Here is a 22,824-nt window from a genome sequence, read left to right on the forward strand (position 1 = left end):
AAGGAGAGAAAGAAGAGAAAGCATGGCTCTTAGCTTTTTGGTCTGAGCAGTTGAAAGGATGGAGTTGCCGTTTTCAAAGACGGGGAGGCTTGTGGGAAGAGCAAGTCTAGGGGGACCTGGAGAGACTGGTTGGGGGTTGTGCCTGTTCGCAGGTCATTCAGTGGAAGTGCTGGGGCGGGCCGGGGTGGGAGGTGGTTGCCGTTCCTTTAGGTGAACGCATAAGGTGATAGCTGATGTGACAGTGGCCCTGCGCTTCCTGTTCCCAGCTGGGTGTTAGCTTTTCTGAGCCGTAAGTGCCAGTCTGATATTTGACCCCAGCATCTTCAAAGCAGAGACTTTCCTCTCATGTCAACCTCACTGGCCTTTGTGAAGAACTCGCACTCAATAGCGGCCTCGTTATTAACATGAACTCAGTCAAGCTGACTCAGAAGGCAGACCTTCTCATGCAGTGAGGGCTCTGAAGGAAGGGTACTGGGTCTGGGAGGGTTTTGGGGACTTTGGGGATGACCTGTTAGGGGACTGAGCATTAAGGTTTGATTTCTGTGCTGTGGGCGGGGTTGATGTCAAAGGGAGTTGAATTCAGACATCTGTATAATTAAGAAGGAGGTTTAGCTTGTAATTCAACCCATTTTTAAGCATTCGAGGGACAAAGGATGAGAGCATCCAGATTTTAAAAAGGGCCTCACAGAGCAGGGTTTCAGGTTGAAATCCTGGCCTGCATCCTGATACCATAGACTCGATCTGAGTAAAAAATGCAGCAGGTGCGGCAGAGGCGGACAGGCCGGTCCTTCGTGGCAGGATCTGGTGCGGAGGGTGCTTGCCGAGTTACCGAGAGTTCTAGCTTGCGCTGCAGCGACACCTCTTTAGGAAGAGTGTGTCCTGTCCTTTCCCACATGTTTCAGAGTCATCAGGCCTCTGTTCTGGTGAGCTAATGGCTACATGGCAGGCTCAGGTGGGCTTGAGTGCCTGTCCTGTCCCGAGATGTGGCAGGAGGCAGCTGGTGTGTGTGTGTGTGTCCTGAGCCCCTGGTGTCTGTCTTGAGCTCCGTCAGCTCCGTGGAGAGGGTCCCCCAAACACGGGGCCCCCTCCCTTTCTCTCTCCTCTCCAGGTCCAGGCAGTGTCATGTGACAATCCTTTAGGAAGGACTTAACCTTACCTTTTTTGTAAACTCGGGTTTTAAGCAGTCTGAGTCCTGCTGCTGACCCACACGAGAGCTTAGATCCTAGTCTCTCAGAAGTTGCATGTTCCCCGTCTGGATTTTCCTCATGGGGGCTGTGGGGTCGCTCACCTCTGTAGACTGGGGAGGTGGGGCTCAGAGAGCTTAGGTGTATCCCCCGGCGCTGGTGGGGGTGGGGCAGGATTCAGGGCCAGGCACCTTTTGGGGTGCCCCACTCTCCATTTCACAGGACCTCTGCCTGTCAGTCACGATGCTGGTTTTGAAAGCATCCCTGCTGACTCCCTGGCACCTTGGCCTCTGATGCTGACTTAGAGCCTTGCTTCCAGTGGCTCCTTCTCCAGACAACTGGCTTCCTGCTCCCAGGCCCTGCGTAACTACCCGGGAAAACCAAAGACTAATGTCTGGCATTTCCTTGTGTTTTGTTTTTTTTTTTTTCAGGCCCCATATCTTTGTCCACAGCTTTGTGGGTTTGCTAGCATAGGAAGTGAAGTACTTCCTATATAAGCTTTTGGCTGTGTGGTGTCAGACTTCTGTGTCCCCGGCCTTCGGATCCGGGTGCAGATGTATCATGCCAGATCAGATTTTCCTCTTTTAGTGTCAGCAGCAGAAAGTTACTGACAGCAGCGGTTCCATTAGGCTCTTGACATCTCTGCTGCAAATGTCCATCTTGGAAACCCTGCCCCTCTCCGTGACCTCCTTTCTCCCTGTCACTTCCCACCCCCACCCCCCATCTTCCTATTTTAGGAGACTGTTCTAGATTTTTGTAGGTGCGTGGTCTGGAGGTATGAGCTGAGAAGCTATCTGATAGTGATAAGGGGCATTAAATGTGAGGCAAGTGTTTCCTGAATATTCCGTTCGAGGACTTGGATGCAGGCCCAGAGCTGAGAAGTCTCTTCTGGTGTCCAGGTCGGAAAGACGTTACATTCCCCTCATCCCCAGAGTTTTGAGTTCACTGCTTTCTCTGGATTCAGAAAAGCGCCCCTCTAGCCAGTGACCACGTTGTGTGAACTTAGCTCGTATATCACCAACTCGGGTCTTTTTTTTCCCTCCCAAAGGAAATCAAATTCTAGTTTCACACATGCTTATTAATTTTTATTACTGATTCCATCATGCCTCTATCCTGCTTTGTATACCGATGATTACAGGCCAGTAATAAAGTGTTTAACAGCCATGTGACCATGACCATAACCTGAAGACTCGGAGGGAGTGAGGGAACTAAGATATATTTCAAAAGAGTATGGCTGTGTGGCAATATGTGCGGAGTTCATGGAGCTGTTTTGTGTGGGAGGGAAGGAACTCAGTTTTCTAAGTTTTTTTTTTTTCCTTTAAGCACTCGAGCATACCATGCATTTTATAATTGAACTTTCTATACTTCATTTTAGATGTTAGCTGCTTGAAAAATTTGAAAGAACCTCAAATTATATTTTGCAAGCCATCGCCATTTGGCAGGCATGCAGTGGTGAATAGTCTATGAAAACTCGAGAGGTGTCAGTCAGACGCCTGTGTCAGAGGGTTGAGAAGTACTGTCCGGTTTAGCCCTCTGGCTTTTTGTTTTGACTTCTCTCTTTCTTTTGGATGGACATTTGTTCCCCTTTCAGTGGAGATGGCTCTGCGTTTCTCTTTGTGAAGCTCTCCGAACTCTAGGCAGCTGGGTTGGCCAGTTGAATTTGCTTTCCTTGCTGCCCCCAGACTGGTTCAGTTTTGACTGGGATGAGCTCTCGGTGTGGCATTTGCCAGAGCAGTGTTGGCAAAGCAGAAGCGCCTTCCTGTCCCTGGGCTGGTTGACAGTATGCTGCTTGTGGCCTTCCTGCTGATTGGTAATCTGCCACCACCGTTCAGGATATTATGAAATGTAAACCACATGCGGTTAAAATGGAACCTCTGTGCCACGGAACAGATGCAGACTGACAGCCGTCATCCACTGTCATTTCAGCAGAAGCAGTGGGATTACAGTCAGGGGCAGAGGGTCTTAAACTTTTATTAACTACTGGAACCACAGCCTGTGTGCTGAGCTTGCATGGTGCAGTAGTGAATTGTCCGTGTCCAGGGCATATTTCAGCCACATAATTCACTTTAAAAATCAGAGATCACTTAAAGCCATTTGCCTTGTGCGCGACTTCTGTCCTCTCCCCGTCCCCTGCTGGCTTTGATGGTCTGATTGCAGGGTGCTTCCGAGTTCCTCGTGACCCTTACTATTGGACTCTTGGTTGACGTTTTTGGAGGAGGCTTTCTGCTGAGCTAAGCAGTCATTTTAAGGGAGGGTATGAATCTGAGGTTAGGAACACAGTATAGGTGTGTTTCCTTCTTAGTGGAATCCTTAACCAGCCTGGATACAAAAGTGAGGTGAGTGCAGCCAGTGGGAAGGAGGGGGCCGAAGGAATTGATATTCTTTCCATGGAAACCTGTTGCGTGAGGGAAGAGAGCTTGCAGAAAGGCAGTGCCTTTGGTGTTGGGCAATTCTGACTGTGCAAAAGAGAAAGCAGAACTGGACGGGAGTAAATAGCAGCAGAAGTTTATTTTTAAATTTAAAAAAATATTTTTATTTTTCGAGGTTTAAAACTTGGGGAGGAACTTGAGCTCCGAGAAGTGTATGATCTGTGATCAGTGTGACATGACGGAGCCTGGATCTTCCCAGAGGTCACAGCTTTTCCTTGGGGCCCTGCTCACAAGCACCCACTCCCTCCAGAATCCTACATGCCATACAGGATCGGTCATTTTAGGGGCATTTATTGTGACAAGAGTTAAACTCTAAAGTGTCATGGAATGGTTTGCCAGTTTCAGTGTTGTGATTGAAACTAAACATTTTCTGAAGAGTGAAGAAAAACTTTAAAACATTGAAAATAAACGAGGCAGATTACCTGGCCCTCGGGGCTCCGCGGAGCCGGCCGTATGCCTGGCCATGCCATTCCGCAGTTGTGTGATGTCGGACACGGGGGTCCATCTCTCTGAGCCTTGGAGTCCCTGACTCCTGAGCTGGGGAATCTGAGAGAGTTGAACTATGGTGTGAGGAGCTTGGGCAGCTGTGCTGAGTCGACGTCTGTGCCTGTGGTGAGCTGTGCTGTGACGCGTGCTCAGTCCACGGGCCGGCATCCTTCGCAGCCCGCCGGCGTATGGTGACTCTGTCCATATACATGCCTATATGTCATTGTTCTGGGAGGGAGGACGTTCCCGTCCAGAGTCACTGTGCAGTAGCGGAACCAGACAGCTAGGAAAAATTAGCATTGGGTGGTGGGAAACGCGAAGAGGGTTGCATCAGAGCTCTGGAACCAGCAGGGACCAGCCGGAGCGATCTGGGGCCCTGCCACGTGTACGTGTGTGTCTAGAACTGTCAGGTTTGCTTTGAAATGAATTTGGAGTTTTTAAGAGTAGGAGTGGGAGATTGGCTTCACTACATTTTACAGTCTGAAAAAATGAGGTCGAATGGGAAGGATTTTGCTTGCTTTTGCTGATTTTCAAGGCCAGGTTCTTGCACAGATGGTTGTGTGTCCAGAAGAGCGTTTCTAACTGGGATTGGGCTGCCTCCCTGGAGGATATGAACTGAATTTTGCAAGACTGGGAAGTGAGCAGGGCTTCTCGGTGATGTTTCCCATTGACCACCTGCTTCCTTGGGCCTTTGTGGTTGTCCCTGTCCCATCCCCTTGTGTCCTGTCGTTTCCTGCAGATGGGACGGAGGATGGACTAGAACCGCGGTGTCTTTTTAGAAGGCTTGACCTGATATGAGTGTCAGAGTTTCATGAAAATGCCTGCTGGGCTTTCATACGTATCCTGCTGCGGGAGATGCTTGTAGAGGAGATGTATTTAAAAGATTCATGTGTTTGTGTGTGTGTGTGTGTAGAAGACTGCATTTCCACACAACTTGCAGCTATTTTTTTTCCATGATTTGTTTCATACTAAAAGTTTAAAATTTTAATATTGTAGCTTACTTTTTCTCTTTGGTCTAATGTGTTGGTCTCATTTTTTTCCTGTCTGGGTTTTTTTTTTTTTTTTTTTTTTTTTGTTTTCTCTTCTCAAGTCTTTACTTGTGTAAGCCAAAAAAGCTCAGTCTAGGATATAGACTTTTCTGTGAATCTCAGCTGCACCATCTCACTTGCTGGGCTGTTAAATAAATCGTTGCTGGATGTCCTCATTTTGGCTGTACGTGTTCACTTCAGGTAGGGAGTTTTCTAGTGGACAAACTTCTGGACAAAAGATTATTATTCCTCAAAGATACCGTTAAATTTTATTTAGCCTATATACTTTTATTGTTTCTGAAGCCATTCTCTGGTTCCAGAATATAATCATGATGCTTTTAAACTTTAGCATAAATTTGAAGAGTAATTTCAGCCTAGGCCACTCTGGTAGTTTGGCCTTCAGTCTGGCAAGGAGTCTAGAATCATCTAGTTCCAAGCATGTAATTTTCTTAAAAAGTGCTACTGGATTATTTATGACTTTCAATTTTAATGACATCGTCCTTAACAGATATTTACTACAAGCAAAAAGTGTCTCTAGATGATAATTTAACCTAAATAGGGTGCAAAGCAGGATAGACAGTAGTTTTTGGAACGTGCTCCGGGAGTTTTCAGATAGATTATTTCAACCGAATGATTCTTCCTGAGCTCCTAGTCGTGCAGGGCGCTAGGTGTGTTTGTTTTAAAGCAGACATGTGTCTGCTGGGGTCCAAGTGTTTTACATACTGATGGCTTGCAGGGCTGGTCCTTCTTTTTTTTTTTTTTTTTTTTTAATCTTTTTGGGGGGAGGGAATGAGGTTTATTTATTTTTTAATGGAGGTACAGGGAATTGAACCCAGGACCTCGTGCGTGCTGAGCACGTGCTCTACCCTTCCCCCGCAGTCCTTCATTTTTAAGAGAGGTGACCAAGGACTTTTCTCCAAAGTTTGGGTTTGGGAGTCTTGTTGAAGGTACTACCCTGTGCTGAGTGGTGATTAAAGTAACCCCTGAAAAAAACCAGCACTCAAGTACTTTTGCCCTGTTACTCCTGTACCCCTTAACATTTTGATAAATCTTGACAAAAAGTGTATGTAAAATGCAAATAGAGAAACGAAGCAGAACTGAATAGAGCAACAACTTTCTAGGAACCTTGATTTCCAGATAAGCAGGACAACGTGTCCCCCATTTTACTCTTTTTCATCTCTTTTCTGCTCCACAAACACATTCTTTACTTAAATATCACCTTTGCCAAAAACAGCAGCCGATTTCTGTTTTCCAGAAAAGCATAGCATTTTCAGGAACCATGTGGATTTCGTTAGGGTTGATTCCTACCAGTTGACTCATCCTGAAATGACACCTTCACATACCTTAACAGTGCCACTGCTTTACATCTGGCTTTAAATTTGAAGTCTGGTTTCCTGGAAAAACTTGGGGGTCCTGAGTAAGAGATTCACGATTTTCCTTAATTAACTGTAATTAATTGAAAAATTTATGAATACTCTGCAAATAAAAGCCACTAGCTTAAAATTTTAAGGGAAGATCCATAGCACCTTTGAGTGGCCTTTCTTTGCTTCAAGTACAAAATCAAAACTGCTTCCTTTAATTTGTGTGACCGGTGCCCCCATCTCCTGGACCTCACCTTCTGATGGTCTCTTTTTCCACCTGGCTCCAGCCACAGCCCCTCCTTTCCTTTGCATCATTGTGCTAAGTTTATTTCCGCCTCAGGACTGCGAGATGGCTAATCAGTCTGCTGGAATATTCTTCCCACCGTGCCTCCCCCTGGGTTGCTCTTTTTGCCATTGAAGCCCCAGGGAGAATATGATCTCAGAAAATGTCCCCGACTGAAGTAGCTGCTTGTTTCCCACCTCGTTCCGCTGTTGTGTTTTTGTCAAAGCTCGCCTGTGTTTAGTAGGTGGAATTTTCCTGGGTATTTTTTTACCTGTTTAATTTCTGTCCTCCCCAGGAATCTACACTCGGGGGGCAGGGATTTTTTTGTCTGATCATTGTTTGGTCATTGCTGTGCTCCTCAGTAAATACTTAAGAAATATTTGTGAGGCCAATGAGTAAAGGTTAGTGAAGGTTGAAAGAAACAGGCCTTGATGGATAGCTCTCTCGTGCTTGCTGTTAGTTGGGTCTCTTTCCTGGGCCGTGTAACTCCCCTGACTGTGGAGATAGCTCTAAGGTGTTCCTAATCAAGAAGCTGAGTTCAGTGGTAGCTGCTTGTGAGCCTGGCGTCACCCAAGGCCGGGCCCTTCACAAAGCACCCTGGCCAGTTTTTCAGGTTTCCAGGGGAGCGGTCCGCAGCCCTGCCTGAGCGCTCCTGTGGGCCCTGGCAGGGGGAACTGATGGGTGCCCTGACCCGGGTTCAGGAGAATGCTCGCCTCTGCTGTTGGGGTGGGGTCCCTCCGTTGCTGGATGGGGCTCTTCCGGACACCTCTTCTGGGCAGGGAGGGGTGTGTTGCCCGGTGTTTTGTGCTGGGTCATCTCGCCTGACGCCCGGTGGAGGGGGGCTCTGGGAAGTGGACTGCTGCCTCTCCTGGGGTGCGTTCTCTCCTCGAGCTGGTGGTGCTGTCCATAAGCTCCGGATGCATACATGTGGTCTCAGGGTTTAGCAGTTTCAAGGTCTCATTCCCAAGCCCTCCACAATTCCAGGATAGTCTAAGCAATTCTGATTTAATGTATCTTCCTTTTTTTTTTTACAACAGTAGTTGAATTAATGCATCTTTGCATTTTGTGAGAAACTTTTAATTTACGTTCCTCATTTCCTGTGTGCCCTTGCTGAGGAAATTTTACAAAATGGAGAAGACATTCTCCTTGGGAAGAGTGGAGAATTGGGAATAATTGTATGACAGGGCTGACGAAGCGTTATAGTTGACCCTTGAACAGTGTGGGTGTTACGAGTGCCGCGCCCCCACCCTCCCCCCACCCCGTCACAAATTCCCATGTAACTTTACAGTTTGCCCTCTGTGTCCACAGTTCCGCATCCGTGGCTTCAGCCAGTCGTGGTCACGTAGTACAGCAGTGCAGTACTTAATGGAAAAAAGTCACTTATAAGTTGACCCATGCATTTCAGACCCATGTTGTTTGAGGGTCAGCTGTATTTTTTCCCAAGTATACAGATTGATTCATGGCCAATTGCTCAATATCTAATTTGCTGGAGGTTTGAGCGGACAGTTTTAATGCATGTAAAATGCTTGATATAGTGGATCAGCTAAAGTAAATGTTGTCTGATTTTGGATCAGACAGTCAACTTCTGGCACTGCTTCATCTTGTAAAAGGTAAACCAGAAGTAGAACTGTCTTGCATGCCATACTTAGTTTTTAAATAAGACAGAGTTAAAAACAACCCTGTGGTTTTTCGGCATTCCAGTGTGGTTGGAAAGGTTACTTACTGTCTTACAGTTCAGCACGATTCTTGAGCAGTTACTTACATATCTGAGTTGGTGTTCTTAAATTAATAGTAGAATTTTAAGTGTTTCAATGATCGTGGAGTTGTGAGGCTGCTTCAGAGCAGATTGAACCAGAGCGAGGTGGTATTTAGTGGTTTCTGCCCTGGCTTCTGTTCAACTTAGCATAGTTCTACTTTAATACTTTCCACTAATGAAAGCGTGTCTTCTAGGTTATGGTAGTCTTAAGCAAATGTGACTTGAATGTGAAACTAGAGAGAAGTTTAATTATTGGCAGATAAGTGACAGTGACAAATTGTTTTTCTTCCTTCTAGTTACACATGGGAAGCTGTTGATACTCAAAATAACAGGCTTTATAAAATCAGCATCTGTGGAAATATGAATATTGCCCAGTGTGGGTCATCCAGTGCTGTGTGTATGCACGACTTGAAGACAGACAGCTTTCGTTCTGTGGGTAAGTAAAACTCCCCTTAAATTATTGGGTGTGCAGGATCCCGATTTTGCAAAAATGACTCTGTATAACAGCCATCTATACAATTATATATGCTTATCATACATCATATACATTTTCTGTTTTATAGTGATTAAAAGTGGTAAAAAATTTAAATGTCCAGTATGAGATCAGATTCGGTCACTCCCGTCTAGTGGATACTCTGCAGTCAATCATTATGAAGAATAATGCGCATTTGTGTTTATCGATGTGGAAGGATGGTTCCTATGTGGCTCTGCTTTCTCATGTTTTTCTTAAAACTTTGTCTTTACTTTTCTCCCTCCTTCACCCCATTTCCTCTAGTGCCCTCTTCCTCCCGTGTTTGATTCTCAGGCAGTCTGTATTCACATAGGGTCAAAGATGGTCCCTGGTTTTGGGCTTATATTAAAAATGAAATAGTCCTAAGGACTGCCAATCCCAGAGGAAAAAGCACAAACACTTCTTTCCTGGGGCTCATTTCATTTCCCCAAAGGCCCTTCTTTCGTCAGGATCCCTTTTCTTGGAGAGGATGATGGGTCCAAGTGGTTAACAACCATACCAAGTAACATGGAGCAGGAAAATGGCAGATGCCTAAAGGAAGAGCTGTGGTGGGGGGACATAAAAGCAGCCGGTGTCTGCTGGATTTGGTGGCATGGATGCCTGTGGTGACCTTTGACCAAGGCAGTTTCAGTGGTCAGGTCTGATGGTGAGGGTCAGTCATGAATGGAGACAGCATGTGACGGGGTGGTTTGGCAGTGAGAAGAGGGTCCTTGGTAGTTTTTTGGAGTTGGGAGCGGCAGCTTACCTTGGTAGCCCGATCTGTCATTTTGAATGGAAATTCCTAAACATACTTAAAAGGGCTTTTTAGAAAGTAATGTTTAGAGTAAGGTCCACTGAGGTCCAGCTCCTGTTCAGTTTCCTTGTGTCCAGATAAGGAAACGGTCTAGACTGAAAACACTGGTAAGAGGGATTGGAGGCTCAGGGGAGATCTGAGAAAGCACCAAGCTGTTCTGAACTCTTGGGCCAAATTTTCATTATTTTATGATATACTTAAAAACTTGCAAATGAGCTCAGTAGTTTCTGGGTTGGGGTCTTTTGACAATTCCTGGAGAGAGGCCCAAGTGTGCCTATTGGCCGGTGTTGCTCAGGTTTTCAGAAAGAGGAAAAGCAGTTTTCCTCTTGGCTTTATACTTGGCTGTGGTATTTTTGGTTAATAAAAGTATGTCTTCTAGGTGGTGGTACTACAGAATAGTGTAATGTAACATAGATGGATACCAGATGCAGGACACTAGGAGGGTGATTTGTGAGGTTGGCACAAAATTTGAGAATGATTAAATTAGGTAGGCTTTGAAAGCCAGGCAGGAGAGTTGATATTTTCTGGGGTAGGTAGTGGATCCGTTGTGGATTCTTTGTGATGGTAATGGGGGAGGTAATCCGATAAAATGTGTTTTTAGAAAGCTAGGCCTGATGGGATAGGAGAGGTTGGTTAAAAGAGAGAGTTAAAAAGATGAGTTAAGTTATGGGTTGACGATGACATAAAGCAGCCGTTTCTAATCTCATTTTACTCCCAGACACACAGGACATACTTTTCCTAGGGCCTCAGACTCCCAGAGGGAGAGAATGGTATGCTGGCCGATGTGTGCTTTCAGCGCTAGTGGTCATTGCCCCGTCCTTCAACTCAGGCAAGCACGCTGGCTTGAGTGAGACATTAACATTAACCTGGAGATCATCTAGACTCAGATCTCATTCTGCTAATGCATGTTACACAATAGAAATAACTAAATTTGTTACTATAAATTTAGTTTTATAACTAAGTAATAACTAAAATTGGTGTGCGCTTACATGCCAGGCATTATGTTTTTAAGTAAAATACCTCACTCAGTTTATGTGACTACTTTTGAAGGAGGTGATTTCATTTCCCTCGTTTTATAAATGAAGAAACTGAAGCATTCAATGGACAAGCCGCTCACCAGAGATTGCCTGGGTATGGATTTGAATGCTGGCAGGCCGACTGTAAAGCTGGGGTACTTACTTATTCAGAGTTCTTGTTCTGTGAGTCACAGGGTCACATCAGATTGTTGTAGAGCTAATACGGGGACCATGATGGGTAATCTGAACCTCCTGGCTCTGAGAGGACAACTGGAAACTAACTTCTTACGAGCTTGCTAGAAAGGAAGAAAAAAATGTGAATTTTGAAAACAGCCACAAAAACTGGAGGTCCTAATAGGTCAGAGAAACAGAAGAGCTAGTATAGCAGTAGATCCAAATATATTTGAGAACTTAATGTATAACCTAAAATTTGGATGTAATTAAGCTATTCATCTCTTAGGAAACAGCTTTAGACCTCTCCTTCATACCGTGTAACAGAAATGATGGATTGGTTAAAATTAAAAAGACAATAGAACATTGGGGAAAACCCTAGAAATATAATCTGGAGGAGGTAGGAATTTCTCTTAATAAAGGATAAGAAAAACAAACAACCCTGGAGAAAAATGGCAAAGTGTGAGAACAGGCAATTCACAAAAGAGGGAATCCAGATGGTCAGTTCAACTTCATTCGTCAGCCAGGCATAAATGTAAATCAAAGCAATAATGAAATCTAATTTTTCTTCAATCAAATTGGCAGAAGTTTAAATGGTTGAATCATGGAGTGCTGGCAGGGAGCCTAAAAACGGGCACATTCATATATTGTCATAGGAAGATGGTTGTCTATAACCTTTCTGGGAAGGTAATTGATTTAACTTTTGTAATGCCTGCAAGAGCAGTTTCTCTACTTAGAAACAAGTATTAAGACCTCAACTTTGGTTTAAACAATATTACATTATTTTTGATTGAAAAAATCCTACATTAGTTCTTCCCTAGGCCAATGATGTTGTTACATATATAAATGTAGCAGAGTTTAGCAATTGTTGTTATGGAGTCTGTGAACAACATTTGGTTCCATTTACAACTTCGTTGAATCATCTTTACCAGATTTTAAAATGATTTATGCATTTTATATATTTGATTTTTTTTTGTTAAAAGTACTTCAGGTATTTCATCTGACCAAATTAAGTACTAATAAGAATTCTTATAGATTTAATAGTTTAAAAGAAATATGATAAACCTGAAATTCTCTTAGATGGTCTAATAGTGTGTCACAAGTCTAACTCAATTGCTTAGTTAGATAACCTTTGAACTAGAGTTACAACATTAAACATTGCAAGTCTGTAAAAATGCCAAATCTGTTTACATTCCTCCCAACATTCTAAATACTAAAACCATTAATACCATGATTTTCATTCAAAAGCTATGTATCCACTTCATGAAGGCTGTTACCAGATATTTGAACCTAGGAGGTAACGTACCACTAGGGAAGAGTGTTAATTAAGGTTACTCACCACCAAAGCCTGGGATTCTGACTGGCTTCTTATTGGTGACGTGGGTGTAGTAGGATCCAGTGATTCTGATTGTAATTGCTGGTCAAGTGACTTCATTTACACTAAGGAGCCTGGCCCCTGACTGCAGGAGGCACTTATATTATCTGATTCTTGTGTGTGCTTGAGGAAATCTATAGCAGCTATCCAAGTTGATCACTAGATTGAATTTTGCATCTCTGACTATTAAAATGGGAAAATATCTTTCACTCTTAAGCCTTATGTCTTTTGTTTTCTTAAAATCATATAATTCTATTGGATATTTAAGATGATATCTGGGATTATATGTTAGATTTAAAAACTGATTCCTGTGATGTACTTCTGTTAATCTTACCAATAGAAGAATTAGCACTGTACATGGATTTTTGTACAAAAAAATTTCTTGTAGCATTGTTAACTGTGGCAAATAAGCTGAAACATACTAACTGTGGGGATAGTTCAATAAATTGCAGTATATTTTATTCTGATTTGGTTAAATCACATCACAACAGATAAATTATATTTTAAAACAGCCAACACAATATTCATTTATTTATTTATAACAAATACTTGAATGAATCTGTCACCAAAGCAGACAAAAATCCCTTTTCTCATGGAGCTTTCATTCTAGCGGAGTGAGAGGGAGACACAAAAACAGTGGCTGAGTGGTGTATTAGACTGTGATGAATGCTCTAGAAAAGAACAGGAAGGAGAGTCAGGTGTGCTGGGGTCTCAGGGGTATGTGTTCGGGAATATTCACTGGGGTAAGTGTCACTGAGAAAGTGACATTTGAGCAAAGACTTGAAGCCAAAGGGAGTGAGTCGTGTGGTTCTGGGGAACAGCCAGCGCAGGGGAAAAGGGGGTGGAGGAGAGCATCTGAGGGGCGTAGTGGGTGGTAGCAAGAGTGGAAATCTCTTTTAGAGTGTTAATATATATGTAAAGAGGAACAGACAAATAAGGCAATAGCTGGAGGGAAAAGCTAGAGAGAGGGGATTCTCTTAGTTTGGTGAAACATCACGTGAACAGTACACGTCGAAGGACACGATACAGTAGAGCAGGGAAAGTGGACAGCGAGGGAGGCCTTGCTGGAGCACATCGGAGACTAGCACGGAGAGGGCTGTCGGCCTGGCTGACAGGCTCTGAGCGATGTGTTGAGGAGGCCCGGCGGCCGTGCGCTGGGCCCCGCGGCCGCAGGCGGAGTCGTGATCGCCAGGCCTGGCAGCCTCAGCGAGGTCGAGTTGCGAGCTCGGCTGGGCTCGGCCGGGGACGGCGAGGGTTGCAGGCGAGGCCTGGCGGGCCCGGAGCGCGGCCTGGACGGGCGGGCTCTGGTGAGCGCGGCCTGGCGCGCAGGGTCTGCAGGACCCGGCGCGGCCTGGCCGGTAGCGCGTGGCCTGGTCTGGCGGGTACGGGCGAGCGTGGCCGGGCGGGCCTGGCGCGCAGGGTCTGGATGACCCGGCGCTGCCGGGGCTGTGGCTGTGGCTGTGGAGCGTGGCCTGGTCTGGCGGGCACGGGCGAGCGTGGCCTGGCGGGCGCCCTGGCGCTGCGCAGGGTCGGGAGGACCTCGCGGGGCCTGGCCGGTAGAGCGTGGTCTGGCCTGGCGGGTCCGGGAGAGCGTGGCCTGGTCTGGCGGGCCCGGGCGAGCGCGGCCTGGAGGGCCCGGCCTGGAGAGCGCTGTCTGGAGGGCCCAGCGCGTGGTCTGGCGGACCCGGCGCGGTCTGGTGGACCCGGCCTGGAGACCGCCGTCGGGCGGACTCGCCACGGCCTGGCGGGCTCGGCAAGTGCGGTTTGGTCTGGTGGGCCCAGGTGAGCGCGGCCTGGTCTGGCGGGCCCGGCCTGGAGACCTCGGTCTGGCGGGTCTGGCGGGCCCGGCGCGCGCGGCCTGGTCTGCAGGACCCGGCCTGGAGAGCGCGGCCTGGAGGACCCGGCGTGGTCTAGTCTGGTGGGGCCTCGCCAATGTGGTCTGGTCTGGTGGGCCCGGACGAGCTCGGCCTGGTCTGGCGGACCCGGCCTGGAGAGCGCGGTCTGGAGGACCCGGCGCGGTCTGGCGGGCCCTGGTGAGCGTGGCCTGGCGGGCCCGGTGCGCAGGGTCTGAAGGACCCGGCGCGGCCTGGCCTGGAGAACGCGGCCTGGTCTGGCGGACCCGGCCTGGAGAGCGCCGTCTGGTGGGCCTGGCGCGCGTGGCCTGGTTTGGAGCACCCGGCCTGGAGACCGTGGTCTGGAGGACCTGACGCGCGCGGCTTGGCGCGGTCCGGAGGACCCGGCGCGATCTGGCGGGCCCGGCGAGCGCGGACTGGTCTGGCGGGCCCAGCGAGCGCGGCCTGGTCTGGCGGACCCGGCCTGGAGAGCGTGGTCTGGAGGACCTGGCGCGCGCGGTCTGGCGGGCCTGGCGCGGTCCGGTGGGCCCAGCGCGCGGTCTGGAGGACCCAGCGCGCGGTCTGGTGGGCCCAGCGCGCGGTCTTGCGGACCCAGCGCGGTCTGGCGGACCCGACCTGGAGAGCGCGGTCTGGAGGACCCGGCGCGGCCTGGCGGGCCTGGGCGAGCGCGGCCTGGTCTGGCGGGCTCGGCTTGGAGACCGCGGTCTGGCGGGCCTGGCGCGCGCAGCCTGGTCTGGAGGACCCGGCCTGGAGAGCGCGGCCTGGAGGACCCGGCGCGGTCTGGTCTGGTGGGGCCCCGCCAGTGCGATCTGGTCTGGCGGACCCGGCCTGGAGAGCGTGGTCTGGCGGGCCCGGCGCGCGGTCTGGAGGACCCGGCGCGGTCTGGCGGGCCCGGCGAGCGCGGCCCAGCCCATTTGGCGCCGTCCTCGGGAGCTGGCCGTGGGCCTGGCGTGCTGGCCGCCGCCCCGCAGTCCTCGCCCGGCTCTCGTCCGGGGAGGACGGCCAGGCTGGCCGGTTGCCGCGGTTGTCTGCCGCGGTTCACTGCCGCGGTGCACTGCGGCCTGTCCCCGAGTGCCGGGGTCGGCAGCCGGTCCCGGCCACCAGGTGGAGCGGGCAGAGGAAGAAGGCGAGGTGGACAGGCAGGCGCGATGCCGATGGGGCCTGACGCTGAGGGATGCCGGTGCCTCGCGGCGCGGCAGCAGAGATCGGCCGGATACCTCCGGCCCGAGGCCAAGGCCTTCCTCGTTTGCTTTTCAGGGCAGGCCCAGCAGTTTTGAGGAGCCCCCAGGAGCTCTGGGCACAGGGCCGGATGGGGCTGCCGTGTGGGGGGACAGGAGGCGTGGGGGAGGGTCTTTTAAGGTGGGGGGAGGGCGCTGCCCGGGAGCGCCCCCTTCTGGCTGCAGCGCGCGCCGTTTCCCGCCGGCCTAGCCCGCCCTCCGTGTCTCCTGGAGCGCAGCGCTGCAGGGGCTCGCCAAAAGCCCCGCCTTGTCTCCCGGCGCCAGACACGCCCACGGTGGGCGGGGCTATGGGCGCTGTCCACGGGGCGCTGTCCTTGGTCCCGAAGCTTCGGCGGGGCTTCTGCGCCTATTTGGTCGAAATAAGATTTTCAGACAGACCTGGGGAGTTTCAGGCAGAGAAGGACGATTCTGGCAAACCCTTGCCACGTAGACAGACAGGATAAAGAACCGCCATACTGTTGGTTTGGTGCTGTGGGTCTGAGGCCTGTTATCCCCTCTCCATTGTCATTTTAATTTTCACCTATCTCCTCCTTTCCTTTTTTTTTTTTTTTTTAAGATCTCAGGTGTATGCATCGTATATGCACTCACCATTAATCTGTGAAGTAACCTTTTTCTTTTTGTTTTTTAATTATTTGTTTTGGATAACGCAGTGAACCTCTTCTCTAACAAAATCTAGAATCTTGACAATAACCACTTTATGTGTGTTGTTTTATCCCCCTGTCCCCCTTCACTGGAAGTAATCTTTAGCCCACATCTTGTATTTAAAGTTTTTTTCTTTCTTCTTTCCTCTCTTTCTCTCTCAGTCAGTCAGTCTGTCTGTCTTAAGAATCTAGGTGTATTTGATGTTTTTAACTTTCTATAGAAAATATATATCATGCTTTGTGGTTTTTTTTTTTTTTTTGGACCTAAGTGATAATAACAGTGTTATTTTGCTAAAAATCAGCTACATTATTATCTTTCACTGTGGTTTATTCTTCTGATTCTTATGTAATATTGTGTAGATCTACCAAAGTTAATTTGTCCACTCTTCTGTTGATGAGAATTTGAGTTGTTTCCAGGTTGTTGCTGGTGTGAAGAACATGAGATGTTCTTTCACATGTTTCTTGTTATATGTATAGATGCTCATGGTTTTCTCTTTTGTATTTACCTAAGAGTTTAATAGCTGGGTCATAGGTATGTGAATGTTCAATTACAGGACATAATACTGTGCTCATTTATTTAGTGGTTGTACCAGTTTGCACTTTGTGTTTCCAACAACAACACAGGAGAGCTCTGGACCATTGCTCCTCCAACATTTTGGCACTTAATTTTTGTTGGTAGAATGGCTGGAATTGGTATATTGTGTGGTCTTGATCACCAGTGATGTTGAACATCTTTTCATAAATTTATGAAGATGTTTTTCTTCTGTCTGATCATATCTTACCTATTTTATGTTGAGTTATCTATTGCATGTAACTTAGTTTTTCCCTCTAGAAGCTTTAGAATTTTCTCTGCCTTTAAAATTAAAATCACTGTACTGTGATTAGGTTTGGGTTTTCCCCTCCTCTCAGCATGCTTTCTCAGTCAGAGGTCATTTGTTTTCTTTTATTTCCTAGAATTTAAAAAAAAAAAACTTTTGTTCTAACTCATTTGTGTGTTGAGTGTACATATATGTGTATATATATGTGTATATTCCTGATGTTAGCTGTTTACCAGCTCTGTGTGTCTCCCAGTTTACAATTTGTTTCTGTTTTCCTTCAGCTGTTTTTTGATGAATATAAACTTTTAAATTTAGTAAGCCAAATTTATTGGTTTTTCTTTTTTTTGGGGTAGTTAATTCTTTTGAGTCTTAAATATTTTCCTGCAGTAAGATCTAAAAGATTAACTGTATCTTCTACTAAGAGTTTTAAAGCTTGGTTTTTGATGTTTTTGTCTTTAATCCATTTGGAGTTGATTTTTTTGTATACAGTGGTAAGTAGGGATCTAATTTTATCTTTTTTCCCGTATGGATTGCCATTTTGTTTCCAGTTCCATTTAATCAACAGTCTCCTTGCTCAGTGACCTGATGTATTACTTCTGTTGTATATCAAAGTTTGACTCAAAAATATGTCTGTGTGCTCTCTGTTCTAGTCTCTTGATCTTTATTCCAGTCTGTTTATCAGTTTATCTGTTCTTATGCCAAATGCTATCATACTGAAATAATACAGACTTTTTACCACAATAATATACCAGGCAAACTGAGAAGTGATCACCCTACTTGTGGACCATTCTAAAGAATTTTGGTTTTATAGTGTTTATGATGGGAAGTTATTGACGAATTTGAGCTATATATTCTAACTTGTGTTTTGAAGATCACACTGGTGCAAGATGGATGGGGAAGGGAGGACCATCCAAGAGGTGGAGGCACAGGGACCAGTTAGGAGGATATTGTCAGAGTTAAGCTGAGAGGTGATAGTGGTTTTGGTAGTGCAGAGATGGCGAGACGTGGATGTATTTGAGATGAAGGTTGAACCAGTAGAACTTTCTGTTGTGATAAGTGAGAGAAAGCTAGGACTCAGTGCAGTGTGTTTGGGGATTCTACAGCTGGGTGGATGGGAATGTCATTCCTGAGTTGGAGAATTCTGGGAAAGGGGCAGTTGGTAAGGTTATAAGCTTTCAGAGGAATTATAGTGCCATTTTTAATTTGCTTGTGCTTGGAAATAGCTTTATGGGTACGAATGTTTTATAGCTCACTCATGCTCTTTTCCCTCCAAATAGGTGACTCTCTTCTGAAAAGCGCAACCAGATCTCTTCTGGAATTCAACACAACAGTGAGCTGTGAGCAGCAAAGTGCAGGTCACAGAATCCAGAGTAGCATCACCTTCTTGTGTGGGAAAACCTTGGTGAGTGAATCCACACAGAGTCACTTTACAGTCCTTCTTTTAAAAATGTTTGTCCCTGGGGTGTTCTTGCTGTAACGGTGTTCTAGGACAAGTGGGTAAAACTAAAAACACAAGCGAACCAATAAACAGAAACCCCAACCAAACTACCATCACCATTAAGAACCAGTAAGTAAACAAATCCTAAGCCTACAGTTATAACTTTCAAGTGAAACTTGAGCCACATCCTGTGTAAAACGACAATTTAAAGATTAGTGTGTTAAACTCAAAGCATAGTTTAATGTTTATGTTGCAGGCCTAATCTTTTTTTTTTTTTTTTTTTCCTTTTGAAAGCATCTTCTCCCAGCATTTTATTTTGATAGTTTTTAGGGCAATGTGTTTGTTTTTAAAAATGTTTTTCCTCATTTATGTTAAATTGGATAGACTGACAGCTGTCTAGAAGAAGCCTTGGCCAGTAGGTAATAGGGTTCCCAACCTTTTGGGGATATTACTAGTGTTGAAATGGAACATAATTGTTTAAATCACAATGCTTGTTCTCATTCTCTGCACATTCTATGTGATTTCTTTAATTTTAATCGTTAGCATTTAGAAAGGGATTCTCAGTAAATGATCGCTACCTTTTAGGAAAAGCAATCTGTTTACAAATCCTATGAATGTTCTCTAATCAGAGTAAGAATCTACGTGTTTAGAAAAATCAGGTTGAGTGAAGCTCATGTGGCTACCAGATTGCTTTAAAATATCATTTTTAGAATTTGATGCTGTGGCTGTTGCATTTTCAGGCCATACTGTCTCATCTGAAGAACTTTAAAAATAGAACTTGTACTGTTAATTTTGGACCAGTCTATCAGTTTTACTATTGTCCCTGTTGAAACCTTGGGGGAAAAAATTTCGTTGGCAGTGCTCTGAAATCTGGAAGTCTAAGTTATAGAATAAGCTAGCTGCTGTTTTAATTTTAACTCATTTCCTTCAAGAATTCTGTGTTCACCGTACAAGAACCAGAATTCACAGAACTGGTTAAATCTGCACATGGGCGCATAGAGGTGAGTTTGCGCCGGGCGATAGCAGCCAGCAGCGCCGTGCCTAACCGGTCTGGAGAAGTTGCCGGGGTCACGGTCTGTCAAGTGCGGGGGCGTCTGACCGAGGCTGGTGCCTGAGCTCGGTCAGGTCCAGATGGGCCTCCTCCCTCGGTTTCCAGGAAGCATGAGGTCACATTTTCTGGCTTTGGCTTTGTTGGCGTTTGATTCAGAGAACATTTGGAGCTTGAGAGTAGAACGGCTGTGAGGATTACTTCCCATGAGTTTACTGTACTTGCATAGTTGGGGCAGTAGAACAGTTTTGGATCAGTTATAGCCAGATTCCAACGTGATTTTATGAAGCTTTTGTCTCCAAAGTTTTGGGTCTGGGAGCCTTTTCTTGATGTCCCCGTTTAGCTTAAACAGTTGTGTGTCATGCCCCACCCCCTCTGTCGCTAGTTTAAAAATTTTCTTTCATCTTTACTGTTTCTGACTTTAAAAAAGAACACGTTATGATATGCAGTATGCAAAATTATTTTTACTTTTTTTTAAAATTAGGGAACTCCTGAATTTGTAACTGCAACAGACTGTGTGCATTACTTTGAGTGGAGGACAACTGCAGCCTGCAAGAAAGACACATTTAAAGCAAATAAAGAGGTAACAAGGGCACTTCAAGGTCACGGGCTCGTGAAGTACATTCTGGGACCCTGAAGGTTTGAAGTACTGATACAAATGTTCTGGAGTAGAAATCTTTTTTGGTTTTCAGACTCCACTTGAGCAGAGATAACCATGTGATTTAATTGTTAAATTGTGCTGGCTGGTTCTTAGCTTTAGGACAGGGCATTTTAAACATCACAGGATGCACTGGAAACAGAATGGCTCACTCACGTAGAGCAGGTTCTTGGTTTCTGATGCTTTGCAGCTCAAGAACTCAGTAACAAGTTGAGGTTGGGTTTAGATTATTAACTCTGCCTGTGGACACCGTCTCCTTAGCCTCGGGGTGGCTTCTGCATGCCTTGTGGATCCCAGCCAGGTGTGCTGAGCCCTCCAGTTCTGGTCGTTGACGAAGCACCCTCTTCCCTGGAGCCTCTGATGTTGGCTCTGCTGTGTGACTGTCCCTGGCGTGGCGGGGGCTGAAGGCATTCTGCCTGCCACTCCTCCTCTCCCACCATTTACAAAAAATTTTTTTTTTACCTTTTCCTTTTTTTTGGTGTCTGGGGTTAATCAGGTTTATTTATTTTTTAAATGGTCGTATAGGGGATTGAACCCAGGACCTTGTGCATGCTAGGCATTCGTTCTACCCTTGAGTTACACCCTCCCCTTAGCTCTTCTGTTCTGAAGGGTTGAGTCCAAAGACTCTCTTAGAAACTAGGAACTGACAAATGGGAGTAATCAGTCCTTTGCACTGATGGCCTAATGCAGTGTCATTTAAGAAGGGCAAAAAGAGATGTTTGTTTTTAAAAAATGAAAGCAAATTAAGCTACTAAGCTATTACTGATTCTTCGGATGTGGCAATCTACAAAAGAAAAAAGACAGTCAAAATGCTGCCTCTCTGAAGACTGCAAGGATTGCTCAATGGGAAAAAAGTTCAAAGTGTGGAAAGAAAGAAGACCTAGTGAAATGACACCGATACTGTAGGAGATGGTGTCGAATTTAACTTTGCATTTTAGACCTTAGGTTAAATTGTTTGCCAGTTTACAACAGGAAAGTAACTGTTTGCAATATAATGGCAGGAAAAGCATCTTGGAATCACAGTGTGCTCTCCTCAGAGACCCCAGGCCTTCCGGGCCCTTTGGAGGTTCCCTTGGGCTCTGATTCTCCGAGAATTGAACCCATTTTTCCTGTTTTAACTGGGTGTCCTCTTACCTTGCTTTGCTGAGCTAACTGACCGTTGTCTCCCACCACTGAGGGAATAATGGCTTCCCAAAAGAAAGAAAGGAATGGTGAATTGTTTTCAATTTTTCTCTGTGTTGTAGGTCAGAAACTACATCCTGTGTTTGTGCAGCCTCACGACTAAGAATGGTTCTTTACATTTTTATAGGATTGTAAAAAAGCAAAGAAGAATACATAGCAGAGACCTATGTCACTCATGGAGCCTAAAATGTTTGCAGAACAAGTGTGCTGACCCTTGGTCTGAGTCGTTTTGAGTGCTGGGGAGGAGATGCAGTCCGTGTTTTTCTCAAAAGTGACAGCATTTAACTTGTCTTAGAAGCTGATCTAAAGATGCAGGAGGAATGTTGGTTTGTTCCCAGTCATCGTTTCTTTAAGCCTGGTTGGCAGCTGGGCTGTATTCATGCAGTTTTCATTTATTGAGGGCCTGTTGCAGGCTAAGCAGTAGGAATTTCATTACATTTTGAAGGAGTTATTGCATTCAGGGAGCCCACAGACAGAAGTGTGGAGGGCATGTCTCTGCCTTAGGTGTAGACAGATGACAGCATGATGGCTGTTTAAAAAAAACCCCAAAAAACAGTGTTCTCACCGCTAGCAAATCGTAACAAATTCCCCTTTTTGTCTTCAGTGAGATTTGATTACACCTTACAGGCTATGATATAACTTCAAAAATTATGTTAAATGTACATCTGTGAAACACTCATCAGTCCTTTAAAAATAGAAAAAAATTCAGATTTGGTTTAGTGCCAGTGTGGTCTTGATTTCCACACCTCACTGACATCCCCTCATTTCTTTGGTTAGTTTTGGTTTGTCAGATGGAGAATGATTTGATGGGCAGAGGTCATGGTGGTTCCAAAAAGTGCCTTCTAAACCCATCAGTATAGCACTTGTTCAGTGGATTGTCTGAGATCATAATTTCTGGAAAACATTGTGGACCTATGTCTCCTACCATTCTGCTCTCAGGAACACACAGAATTCAGAACTGGCACGCTAGCTGTCTTAGGAGAGTTACATAAGTACGGTTAATGTACATACGACGCGAACAAGGGTGACTCAGTGTGCGGTGCGTGGAGCTGGCAACGGGCTCCTTCCCCGGCTGCTACTTTCCTGCTCTCATGAATGTCTCCATTGCTCTGCTCAGTGGAGCAGGAAGTGGGAGGACTTCCCCCAGGAGCCTTGACTGTTTTTCCGACGCACGCGCCAGTTCTGTGGGGCGCTGTGCTGGGCGCGTCTTCTGTTCCTTCCTGGAGGAGAGAGGCAGCCAGAAGTTGCTCACGGCCTTGAGCCCGGGGTCGGCCTTGAGCCTGGGGTTGTGAGCTTGGCCAGTTGGAATCCCCCAAGCCTTCTGGTACAGTTGAGCTCCTTTGAGGATTGTGAGTCCTTTCAGACATGGCCCCTGTTGTCCCCCTGCCATGCGCCATCCTGCTCTCTGTTCTTTCATTTTGTATCTAGAGTGTTGTTTCTTGTCTCTGTTCACCCATTTAGCCGAATTGCTCCCCCCTCGAGTTAGTGTTCCTGCATCATCTTGCTGGGGGGATGACAGGCCTTAGACTCAAGTTGCAGACACCGGTTACTTTCA

General features: G+C 46.3%; 1 protein-coding gene across 1 annotated transcript in view; it reads left to right on the forward strand.

Moving 5' to 3' along the window:
- Positions 1-22,824, forward strand: part of IGF2R (insulin like growth factor 2 receptor) — a 96,021-nt gene that overhangs the window by 10,111 nt on the left and 63,086 nt on the right. The window contains exons 2-4 of the mRNA XM_032485291.1: positions 8,824-8,963; positions 18,221-18,345; positions 19,914-20,012. Coding sequence (XP_032341182.1) covers positions 8,824-8,963; positions 18,221-18,345; positions 19,914-20,012 — 364 coding nt within the window. The remainder of the gene's footprint in view (positions 1-8,823; positions 8,964-18,220; positions 18,346-19,913; positions 20,013-22,824) is intronic.

The sequence above is a fragment of the Camelus ferus genome, chromosome 8, assembly GCF_009834535.1.
Source record: "Camelus ferus isolate YT-003-E chromosome 8, BCGSAC_Cfer_1.0, whole genome shotgun sequence".
Taxonomy (NCBI): Eukaryota; Metazoa; Chordata; class Mammalia; order Artiodactyla; family Camelidae; genus Camelus; species Camelus ferus.